Raw genomic sequence first — 12993 nt, forward strand, 5'->3', positions numbered from 1 at the left:
GCCAGGTCAAGAGTACCCTTAACTGACGAGCGTGTATGAAAGCGTTGATGCGTGTTGATGAGGCGAAAGATGTGTGTCAGGACCGTAGCAAGTGGAAGACTGTTGTCTCTGCCTACCCCGATGGGAAAAAGGCGTGAAGCATATGTAAGTATGTATATATGTCAAAGACTCACAATTCTTGCTTAACCTATAATGTAACACATGGTAGACATGCGCATAACCGTACCTCGAGAATTAATGTATTATCACATTACATTCCAGTAAAGTACTCAAGAGATGTATCCAAAGAAGATCCGTTCTACCCATAGATATAGAAGTTTTACCAGTGGTACGTTTTGGTTGCTACATATTGAAGCAGTATTATTGCTGTTCCTTAGATTAAATTCATATTCTTCGATTTTTTGTTTATGTTTCAAATCTAGTGTAATGCCTACACTCCTTTTGAGGGTGATATAGTTTTGAATTTATCTAGACGGAGGTAAAGGCGGTAGCGGAGGAACCTGGGTTGGTAAGTGATTAACATTAAAATACCTTTTGTCTTTTTATTAATTAGCAGCACTAGAGCTCCTTGTGAAAGAGTTCGTCCAGGGAAGTACTGCCACCTTACCTATTTCTGCCGCCAAGCAGTAATGTTCGCATTACCGCGTTCCGGTTTTGAAGGGTAAGCGATGTGGTAAGGCTGCTGGTGAAATAACAAGCACATACAACTTTTCAACTTATGTCTCAGGGTGACGGGCGCAGTGGCAGTGCCCCTCAGGTCTTGATTTTGCAACTGTTATGGACAGTCGTGTAGCTTACCACCAGGCGCACGACTTGTTCGTCCCGTCACTTGATATTATAAAAAAGTCCCATTTTCATAATGCCTACTTTTGTTCAGTTGAACCACTGGCTGTAAGGCAGCGGCAGCAAGAGTAGCGGGATCGATGAGGGTTGGGAATATCTGAGAAACGATTCAAGTAGCAACAGAAGCGGAGACGATAGCAGTTATTTTTATTTATTTATTTATTTATTTATTTATTTTATTTATTTTTTTATTTATTTATTTATTTCAGGCAACTAGGACCCATAGATACATACCTTACAGACTAACATACATATAATATAACAATAATATAATAAAACAATAACAGAAATATTAAATAAATACCTTACGGACTAATCATAAATACAATATAACATGATAATATACATATAACACTATTTATTTACACGTATGTACTTCGACGTGTGACGCAACGTGGGTGTCCGGTAGCCGTCCTCGGAAACGCCGGTATATGACACCCTTCGGCCAAAAGTCTTCTCTCATGAAGGTCGACAGGTGTTGAGTTGGTACTCGCACCACAAATGAATTAAAATTCACATTGTGGCGCGACTCCATTTTTATAGTTATACAAATGGTTAAAAGTTTAAACCTTTCTTGTTTTCTAAGATATAAAGTACAAGTGAAAATGAAAATGTCTTTGTTTTCTTTCCCAAAAGAAACTTATATTATATAGGTACATTATTGGTACATACCTATGGTAAGTATAGGAGATAATTTAATATAACAAATTTAAATTATTTACTAAATGAAAAGTAGAATGTTTTTATCATTATAACAAATAGGCGTAGGTAAAGGCGTAAACATCACCTAGAGTTTCTTGCTCATCCTTTTCAGGGGTATTTGTCTTACGAATGAGCTGCAGAGTTTAATCAATATGACGTTTTTAAGTGTAATTTGCTTACCTATGAAATACAGACGATTTTGATTTAGAACTTAAACGTAGGTGGCGTTTAATACTAATACCCTCATAATTTTTACTCATCGCCCTCATCATTTTTGTCAAAATAGATCAAATTTACAAAATATTAAATAAAATGAAAGGTTTGAATTAAAGTTAGTACCTACTTAATTTTAAGCTGTTGAATTTTAATTATCGAATTATAACGTGCCTACTGTACAGGAAGTATGGCCACGGATTGCTTAATAGTTATTACGTAACAGATACATCACTCTCATACAAAATTGAAAATACCTACGCTATAATAGCCTAGTAAATCTGACTAATGACGGCGCTCCCTACGAGGGAATAGGAACCTAAGCCCGCGCTCAGGGAGGTGAAAGTAACGTTGACCGCCGTGGGCAGTCGTGCGGAGCCGAATGCTCATAAATGAAAGACTTGTATGGGCACTTGCGCTGACGTCTGCTCACTCAGCGTAGGCACTTATCGCGCAACTTTGAGCGAGTGACGGAGCCCTAATATGGTATACAATTAAAAAAATGTTGACTTGTACGTAAATATGGTGAAATAAATAGCATTGTGCTGGTATACATTACATACATTATGACGCACTCTATTACAACAGTGTTGTATCTCAAAACATATAAAATTCAAGATTTTACTATTGCTGAACGTAACATTTGATTCCGTGCACGTCAATAAAACCATCGTTAAAATAATGTAAGAAACAACTAAAAGATATTTACTTAAGACAAAAGTGAGACAAACTAATTTTTGTAAAATTTGTGTGTCCATTGCACCCACGACACAGGGTTTCCCTAATGCGGGGCTATGTTGAGCGTATTATTATTATTTGTTTTTCATAGATTCTGAAAAAAATCCAGACGCTATACCAACTAAGCCACGGAACGAACCAACGGACCTCACGAATTTTTCTATGTGCTTGCGTCGTGTCTTTGTATTTGGCTTCTCTTCTACTTCTCATAGATGGCGCTACGACTAAACTAACTAAACTACGTTCGTTCCGTGGCTCAGTTGGTATAGCGTTTGGCACGGTATGCAAGAAGACGTCGGTTCGAATTCGACCGGATCGAAGGAATTTTTTGTGAGTGTTCGATCTTTGTATTAATAATTATAACAAACTAGTGGAGTAATTTCACAAAATAAAAATTGAATATCAATTCATTAAAAAAATAATTAATATGATTTTTTTTATTAAATTAAATTTATTATTAATTAATAATGGAAATTAGAATAAATTATATACATATTAATTAGTACTGCAGTCTATGTCTGTTTGGAATTTTTCATCAAAGGAAATACTGGCTCCCAAATTGGTACGGAGAAACCATCTTCCCTGTTGAAATTAGGATGTTTTTTAATTTCAATGGCCTCTCGCAGCATTCTGGGTAGATAACGGACTTCTTTTGCAAGGACCTTGTCAAACTTGATTGAATTTGTAGGTTTATCCATTATTCCTAAGCATTTTTATAATATTATCTATGTTTGCATTTAAGCAACAACTTTATACAATATAGATTTTAAGACTTTCGTGGTTATTCACTAAATGATTATCACTAATATCAGATTTCTTACCACGGTATGACTTCTTTTTATTTTCCCGATATTTCGGAACGGTTGCACGCTCCATGGTCACGGGTTGACTGGACGGCGGCAGATGACAGCTTTAAGAGCAGAAATATCTGTCTACCCTCTTGTGCTGTCGACGACTACCTTCATCGCGATTTGTTGTGGCGTTACCATTGTCACTCACTTTTTTACGCAAACCACACTCACTGTATCCACACGCGAAACTGAACTCGAGGTGTTTTTGTTTTTATTACTGCACGCACTAAGAACCGGATTCCATGCACTGGACAGTTTACAACCATCATCGCGGTTAAATGTTTTGTACTTCGTGATCTCTATGGCTTCTCGTACCAACCGTGGTCGAGAGTACCTGGGGGCTATGCAACTCGATCCAGTGGTTAGTGTCAGTCTGTGTGAGATGTTGTGCTATAGCCGACTTCTGTGTATCATTGTGTTTTACTGCTCGGATGTGTTCCTTCATACGATCGACAATTGTGAAGAAATATCGTGTGAAATATAGTGTGAGTCAAATATCGGGAAAATAAAAAAAGTCATACCGTGGTAAGAAACCTGATATTAGTGATAAGAACTTTATACAATAATAATATTAATAATAAATCTTTTATTTCAGGCCGGAACCCATAAAGTATATGAACTATGTATATTGGCACAATAAATTGATTTTGTTTTATGTAACAGACACGATGAAACTCTGTAAAGGTTAAATTAAGTAGTGATTTGTATAATTTCAATAAATCACTACTTAATTTTGATCTATAACAAAATACCTTAACATTGTACACTTAGTATTCAGTACGGATAATTTAGTCGTCACTTCATGCCAAATAAATAACTCAATCAACTTCAACTCCTGACCTCCAAAAAGTCAAGGGCGCAGAAATACTAGAAATTATTCATATTACACGAATTACATCTGTCTCGTCGTCTGCTCAAATCAAAATGAGCGAAATTCCTTTGTATGTCCATCAACGTGTCACCGAAATGTGACATTCGGTGTGACCGTCTCGCATTTATTGCGACAATTCGCCGCATCTAAACCTTCCTGTCACATTGCTCTACGTATAAAAGGCTAATCCAGAAAATTTGTACACAGTCCGTCAGATGGTCAGCACCATGTCGAGAACGATTTCGTTATTGTTTTTGGTAGTGATGGTTGCTGCTAATGTTATTGCTTTTCCTGGTAAGTATTTAGTCACTACGTCAGTTTATTAACCAAAAAGATTTGACTTAAAAAAAATCGATTGTATTTTTTTGGATGTATGTTACACGGTAACAGATTTTGATGATTCTTTTTTTAAAAATCAATTAATTTTGAAAAAAATATCGTCGTCTTACATGAGGATTAGACTCGTGCCCGTTCGGTTTTTAGAGGGAGGGACACCATTGACATTGATTGACAATGACATCAGCTACATCGAGGCTAAAACTACTTATTTACCAAATTAAAACTCATACGTTCAATGGTTAAACCTTTGAACAGCGCGATTGGGCTCCTGGAGTTAATACCGCGTGTGTGATTTCTATGTAATTTTTCAGGACGAAGATAATAATGTGGTGTAAAATGTAGTAAACGCAATAATGTTTGTAGTCTGAATTTTAATTATACCTCTTGCAGATACTATATTACTTTAATATTATATTGACCAAGAAGTTTAGTAAGTTTTTCTTCAACAAAAATTAGTGAAAACGAACTATGTCAAAATGCGTACCTATGCGAGGTTTTCACTCTAAGGCGACGATATTCTACCTCTAAGGGTGGCAAGCTACGGAGGTGATGAATCCGGTTTCGCGCACTTTCCGATGGCGCACAAACCGACTTCAATAAAACTTGGCTGTATAGAATAGAAGTAATTGTACGAACTTTTGAGATCGGTTTTTTCAGTACTCTGTATTGAGATGACTGAATATCATGTTTCTATAACCATGATATTCATATTTTTTGTGAAAATACTTCATTAGTTAGGTGTTATTATTGATACAAACATCGAACAAACACAAAGAAAAATTCTTTCGATCCGGCCGGATTCGAACCAGCACCTAATTTCTAGATTGGGGCTACCCGCTTTCCCAATTGAGTTCCAGAACGAATCAGCAGACGTCAAGAATTTATCTACGTATACACTCAACATACCCCGCACTAGGGAAACCCTGTGTCGTGGGTGCCATGAACACACAGATAGACAACCACAAATTACACGCAAACTCAAGAGAGAAATAAATGTAGACCATACAAATATTTCTCCCAGCCCGGGAATCGAACCTGGGACCTCTGCGTGGCAGTCCGGCATGGCAACCGTTCGGCCACGGACGCAGTCTATGTATCCGATCTTTCTTTTTGATTTATATTATAGAAAAAATTACGAGCTGCAAACTAATAGATTGATTCTCAATCTATTTGAGATCAAAAAGATTGAGAATTTGCATATAAGAAGATGGATCACATTTCGAACACTTGATAATTGCAAATACCGTAGATACATACACATTAGCTTAGAATAATTTAGCAATTTCAAGTTTGTATCTTTTTTAAATAACTTTTATAAGTGAACGGTGTTCCTTTAATTTAAGACACTGTCACTTATAAGGAATTAGATAGATAACTCGTTTATTTACTGAATCACAGTACATTACATTACTAAGAAAGTTATGACATTGGCACAGTTAGTGTTGGATCATGGAAAAATTTCCATTTTGAAAAAACCATATTTTTCAGATAAATAAATATTTTTCGGCATATTTCTCCATTAATTTTTCACATTTGACGTTGACGCCTGTTAAAAATTGAAGGTACTGAACGAAAACGATAGAGCCATTAAATAGGTTTTTTTCGTTGTTATGAAATCACGCAGATTCTCCCTCTACGTGAAATCATTTTAAATCTCGTTTTTCTCTATGTTTAGGTATACAAGTTTATTTTGTAATTCACGCTAAATAAAACTTCAAAAGATATTTCTAAACGTAGAAAACAATAAGTGTCTTCGAAGTTATATTTTTTCAATTTTTCGGGCTATTTCCGGAAAAATTTCCAGTACCTATTTGAAATTCTTAGGAAAATTACTTAACAGTGGGTACTATGTTAATGATAAAGAAAAAGGCTAGTTTAAATTTGCGGGTATGGTCTGGAGTGTTATGTTGTGTCGGGGTGTAGAGTTGAGAGTAATGTACTCGCAAAAAGGCCTGACTCGGCATTATGTCGCAGTTCACTCGAACTACGACGCTGATGATTCTGTCACGTCCTAAGGTGACCCGGTAAAATTGACTCTATTTAATCGGTATCATAATAATCTCAGTATACAGTACTAAAAAACCGACCTCAGGAGTGATTCATCCCCTAGTTTGCCACCCTTAGAGGTGGAATATTTTCTTCCAATTTAAATGTAACTAATATTGAGGTACCCGCTTTCCAACAAAAAAAAAATTATCAACATCGGTTCACAAAAAGAAGAGTTATCGCGTAACATACATACAAAAAAAAGTTTCCCAGGAGAAGCAAGCAACTTTTAAAAAAACTTTCAATGCAGTATTACTAACTTTAAAAAATAATGTTGTGTCTTTATGAAACAAAATTTCCCATCTACGATAGTTAAAGTACTTTCCCTCCGTGTTACATAGCCTTGGGACATGCTCCCCCTTGATGTTCCCTTAACAATGCTGGAACTACGCAATCCAAACATGTGTGTTGTGATTCGAAGTTTATCCAATTCAGATACACAAAAAGTAATCCTAGTAATATTAAAAAAGGTGCCTACATAGTTGCGGGTTTGTGCGTAGATTTAAGGGTGAAGAGAGGCTACAACAGCGGGTACGGCGACAGCGGGTATGGGCGCGGCAGCGACGAGCGTGACGCGAGCGTAAACAGTGATGAGATCGGATGCAGTAATGGTGGCAGCAGCGGCAGTGGGTATTCTGGCAGGGGGTGAGTCGTTATATGAATTGATATTATGTACCTAAGGGCGCCTTCAAATTAGACTTTCGTAGACGCGCGGCTGATGGGCAAAGTAGCTGGGAAGCGGAAGGTTGGAAGGAGGAAAATGTCATGGCTTCGTAACATCAAGGAGTGGACCGGGTCACCTATCAGTAGTTCGAAATGACATTTTCCAGAAATAACGTTAGCTCGAATTTTCATAATCTCGAATGTGATTTTGAAAGGAAAATGCTTTTTCTAAAACCTTACTTAACCTAATCGAATCTAATCGTGTCTCCGATAAACATCCAACATATCCTAAAAGAACGACGGTTTTATTATAATTCGGTTTTCGGAGTAATGAAAATTCGAACGTTATTTCGGAAAAAAAAAATTCGAGTTTGCGATATTGGGTTGGTAGGACCGGTATCAAGACCGTGGAACAAAGGAATTTCAACAGTTCCGAATGGAGAAGCACTTGAAGAAGAAGAGAAGCGTTGCTGTGGCGGTTCAGTGGTGCGGCAGTCTGTGACGTTTCAGTAACTTTTAGTTCACTCATTGTGACTGCAAAAATGTCTGCAAAAACTGAAAAAATGTGTGTTGCAAAAATGTGTGTTGCAATGGCGCTTCTAAATTACATGATATGAAAATTAATAGAGGCACATCTGCTGCGCTGTAAGCGTTCAATTTGAAGGCGCCCTTACTATCAATTTTTGTAACGGAACGAACAGGTCGTGCGCCTGATGGTAAGCTACACGCTTGTCCAGTTGCAGTGCCACTCAGAGCTTTAAGTCGCAAAGATATGAGGGGCACTGCCGCTGCATCTCTCACCTTGATATATAACCTGACAAGTCTCATGTGCCTGTAATTTCACCAGCACCCTTACCCTCAAAACCGCAATAATGCTGACATTACAGCTTGACAGCAGAAATAGGTAAGGTGGCAGCACTACCCTGGACGAACTCTTCACAAGTATGAATTTTCCCCAATTTTAAGGAAACTGCTTTGATATGAAGTAGGTATGAGTAAAGGTAGACTTAACTTTAATATTCATTGATATTCCAATTGCAGTAACAAATCAGTTATACTTAGGTACGTCTAATAAGTTAGACTACATCGAAGAATGAATTTATAACGCAATTCAGGCATTTTCTTTGTTAATCATTGCAGCAGCTACGGCAATAGCGGCAGTCGCGAGCTGGCGTACAACCGTGATGGACGAGGACGCTCCTTCGTCAAATAATCAGCCTCTGCTGTAGCCGCTTCATCAGCCTTCAGCGAAAATATGAAAGCTAACGTTGATTAGAAACTCGTTTGGTATCTGCTTGTAATGTGTAGATTGTGAAGCAAAATAATTTTTCAGGGACTGGCATGTCTTATGTTCAAGAAAGAAGAAATATATAAGCATGTAAGGCAGGTCACTCTATACAATCCTAATTTTCATATAAATTCAATAAATTACACAATCTAAGTGGTATAGTAACCTTTTATCTCTTCTATCACAACGGTTACACAACGACTGCGATTCGTTGTGAATTTAGTGTAGGCATATCTTTCGAAACTTTAAATGGGTATAGAAATTTACTATTTTTATCTTGATAATATACAGGCAAGGTAATAATCTCAGTACAGAGTACTAAAAAAACCGACCTCAAAAGTACGCGGAATTACGGCTATTTGCTAAGTTTTATTGAAATATCCCCTAGTTCGCCACTATACAGGACTTGACACTGGAGACAATAAAAATAGGTTCTCACTACGACACTACTCAAAGTATATTGAGAGAAAAACGCCTTGAATGGGAGAAATAGCAAAATCAACCATTAAAGTAATTGTTCCTAAATTAAAGTTAGGCGCTATTTATAAAAATGAATCTTCATGCGTGAACAGCCCCCTTCGAGGTGGATGATTTTCTTCAAAATGAAATGGGACCACTATGGAAGTACCCCCTTTCCAACAAAAAAAGAATCATGAAAATCTGTTCACAAATACCGGAGTTATCGCGTAACATACATACAAAAAAAAACATACAGTCGAATTGAGAACCTCCTCCTTTTTTGAAGTCGGTTAAAAAAGACAATAAAAACTTAAATACTAGAAAGTAAAATCAGGGTTTTTTAATTATATGATTAAAACTGGGTCCCCGCGGCAAGGTGCCAAAGATAATGGCAGCATTGCCTCTTTGTATTGTTATGTTAATGCATTGGGCAAGGTAGCTGCCGGCTCTTGGGTTTCCCAGACAGTATATTAATTTTTTTGGATAAAATTTTGTACAGAAAATTTTATTTAAATATTGCTTTTTGGTATCCAAATATTTCTCAGTAAATGAAATACATACAATTCGTGATCAGTTAAGTAAAAGTATCGAATTTGCTGACGAATCCTAGAAAAAATGTGTTATAGGAAATGAAATTATTTTCTCGTTACTAAATTGTGTGTATTTATTTTTTATTTTAAACCCGAAGATTGGTTTGTTTGAAAAAAAAACAGACGCGACTTAGATCCGAGAAAATAGTTTCATTTCCTATGTGCAACAATCGCGAAAACCTAAGTTTTTAATTATTGTTAGATAGTATTTAAGAGTAATTAGGCTAAAGATTGCGCAACAAGGAATACTTAAAAAATATACAGAGCATTATATTAAAAAAATGGTTTTATTTTTTACATTATTTACATATATATATAATATGTAACATGCAACATTATGGCATAACAATAATCTATATCACATTGAGCATTTGGCTGTTCTTTCTTCGGTATTTAACGTCTGAAACAAATTAAGAACAAAATTAGTGCGTAATTTAAGTATGAGGTATCATAAAGGCGAATTACCAAATACTAAGTTGACTGTATTACGTATCATAACGCACACACTCAACATAGCCCCGCACTAGGGAAACCCTGTGTATCAAATAACGTACAATATAAATGTAACCATATTTGAAAACTATGAGAGCGCTATTGTGACCAGCATGCTGATTTTGATACAAATCGGAATTGAACCGATCGGGTAGTCTCGAAATCAGATGGGTTTCTGAGCGAGAAGATGAACCGGATTCCTACTATATTTTTCTAATTTGTGAGTTAACTATTGTTCCGATTACAAATGAGAAAAGTTTCCGATCGGCCAGTTGAGAATCGCAATTGTGCGCCTCGACTCGGAAAAGACGCAGTTTCCGACCGGGAGAGGCAATCAAAATCAAGCTAAAAAGACCGCATTGGCATAATCATAATATATTTCGTTGACATATCATATTATGGATTTTCATACAAAACAAATAACGCAATTCGTTGCGTTATATGAATTGTAACAGTGTTCCATAGAGGTAGAACACTGCCAAATAGATGAATTGCGTTATATAAATTGTAAGAAATTCATAACATGTATTATCAATTAATCATATTATGAGTCTGCCAATACGGCCTTTTTAGCCCTGCAGGAAATCGCTCTTAGATTTAAGGATCAATTCAAGTGTCGTTAACTCACCCGTAACCACCGCCGCTAAAGGAACCGGAACTGGATTTGGCGCTAGCGCTAGCACTGGCACCCGAGTACCCTCCACCGCCGTGGCCGCCATGTCCCCCGTGACCTCCACCCGAGTGGCCACCACCGCCATGACCTCCGTCGAATCCGCCACCGCCACCGTGACCTCGGTCGAATCCACCGCCACCGCCATGGCCTCCGCCGAGACCGCCACCGCCGCCGTGACCTCCACCGAATCCACCGCCACCGCCATGGCCTCCCCCGTGTCCACGACCGCCGCCGTGACCTCCACCGAACCCGCCGCCACCGCCGTAGCCTCCTCCGTGTCCGCCACCGTCGCCGTGATCTCCATCGAATCCGCCACCACCGCTATGGCCTCCATCGAATCCGCCACCACCGCCATGGCCTCCTCCAAAACCTCCACCTCCGCCGAATCCGCCTCCACTGCCTCCGTGATTGCCTGAACCACCATAGCCTGAAAGTTAGATTTAAAATTCTAAAAACACCAATAATATTGATTTATACAAACATCGGTCATGGTAGTAAGTAGACTACAAAAACATCTTCAAGTTATACGTAGATAGGAGCAGTGTTCCCAAGGAGGAAACGTTTAGTTAACCAGTGAAACATTCACTAGCAGAAGAGCGCCTTGTGAAAGAGTACGTCCAGGGAAGTACAACAACTTAATCTATTTCTGCCGCCAGGCAGTGTGAGGACGGGGACAATAGGGCAGGACTTTTCGCTGCCGGGCGTGGTTGCCGCCATGCTCGGTAGCGAGGAGTCCTGAGAGGTGGTGGCCTCCTTTTGCGGAGAGGTTATGTCGCAAAAGGAGGCCGCGGAGCGGGTGCGAGAGGACACGGCAGACGCGCACCCGCTTCGGCGCAGACGTACAGGGAGAAGGCGAAGGCAGTTCGCTGATCGCCTGATCCCCTAGTGAGGCCAGCGGGCTCTGGACAGCGAGCCTGCATTGCACGGACTCACTCGTCTGGGGGGCGGGTCAGAGGACAACCAACTCGCCCTTCCGTTGGCGCGGGAGCCCTGGCGCAAGTTTTAGTGGGTTAGGCCCTCCACTCTGGAGGGAGGATCCCCACATAACACCTGAGTCTCCCTGGGGTCAGGGGTATCTATAAAGATTTCCCCCCCGTCAAAAAAAAGGCTGTAATGTGAGCATTATGGATGTGGGTGCTGGTGAAATTACTGGCACATATGACTTGTGAACTTATGTTTGAAGGTGACACGCGTAGTAGCGGTGTTTCTCAGATCTTTGCGATTTAAAGCTCTGAGTGTGCCTGCAACTGTTATGGACAGGTGTGTCGCATAACATCGGGCGTACGACTTGTTCGTTCTGTCCTTTGGTATCATAAAAAAATAAAGAACAAATGTTATAATTATTCAAATTAAAGAATTGGATTCCCTATAACGCTTACCTGGCGCTGCGTAGGCGCAGACAACGAGCCCTAAGGCGAGGACAGCCACTGCAAGCCGCGCCATCCTGAATAACTATGCCAAGCTTATCCCAACCTACCTTTTATATAGACACGTACAACATTCGCGCTTATGTCATATTTTAGCTCTTCAGTTTTTTGCCATTGTTTTTTGTATTAATATTAAATGCTACAGGTTCTAAACAAGTATTTATGTGCGTTATCGTGAATGTGATCTGAAGTGTTGCGGTTTTGGTTAATCTGATACTTGATCATACTTAGTCAATTGTTTACATGTCTTATACGGGTTACTTATATAGTCTACAATTTACTCTAATATACAATCCAGTATGCAGCTTTTATGACAAAAAGCCCAATTTACTTTATTTTTATTTTATTCGGAACAACAACAGCTATTAATAACGATTTATATTGAATATTTTTAGGTAAAGCTAGTTAGCGTTAATTAGAGTTATCCACGTTATTATTCTAAGGTTGTCCACATTTTCATTTTCAAATATCTAACTTATGGTAAAAGTAAAGTAAAAAGTTTACTAGTAGTAGTAGTACTTTTGTTTTGTTTTTTTTTTTCAAAAAGAAAAAAACAAAAACACAACAAAAGTACCCACAATTATAAGCATAGCAAAAAAGATAAAGCGATGTGAAGTGTGCAATCCAGACCTTCAAAAAAGCGTGCATTAAAAAATGTTAATAAATAAATAGACACGAAACAAGAAAAATAAACCAATTCTGTAAGTGGTACACCGCACTGTATTCAAATTTCAATTTCAGTTAATTTTAAATAGGACTGTTTCCAATTTCCTTTGTGCTTAGATCCTACAAACGGAT

General features: G+C 38.4%; 1 protein-coding gene across 1 annotated transcript; it reads right to left on the minus strand.

Moving 5' to 3' along the window:
* Positions 1-9880: 9880 nt before the first annotated feature.
* On the minus strand, positions 9881-12205 carry LOC113230549. Its single transcript, XM_026464540.1, has 3 exons — positions 12148-12205; positions 10724-11195; positions 9881-10003 (listed from the first exon to the last, which is right to left on the minus strand). The coding sequence occupies exons 2-3, from the start codon at positions 11190-11192 to the stop codon at positions 9957-9959; spliced, it is 516 nt and encodes a 171-aa protein (XP_026320325.1). The 5' UTR covers positions 11193-11195; positions 12148-12205; the 3' UTR covers positions 9881-9956.
* Between the last annotated feature and the right edge of the window lie 788 nt (positions 12206-12993).

This window comes from Hyposmocoma kahamanoa, unplaced genomic scaffold (assembly GCF_003589595.1).
Source record: "Hyposmocoma kahamanoa isolate Upper Pololo Valley unplaced genomic scaffold, ASM358959v1 63, whole genome shotgun sequence".
Classification (NCBI taxonomy): Eukaryota; Metazoa; Arthropoda; class Insecta; order Lepidoptera; family Cosmopterigidae; genus Hyposmocoma; species Hyposmocoma kahamanoa.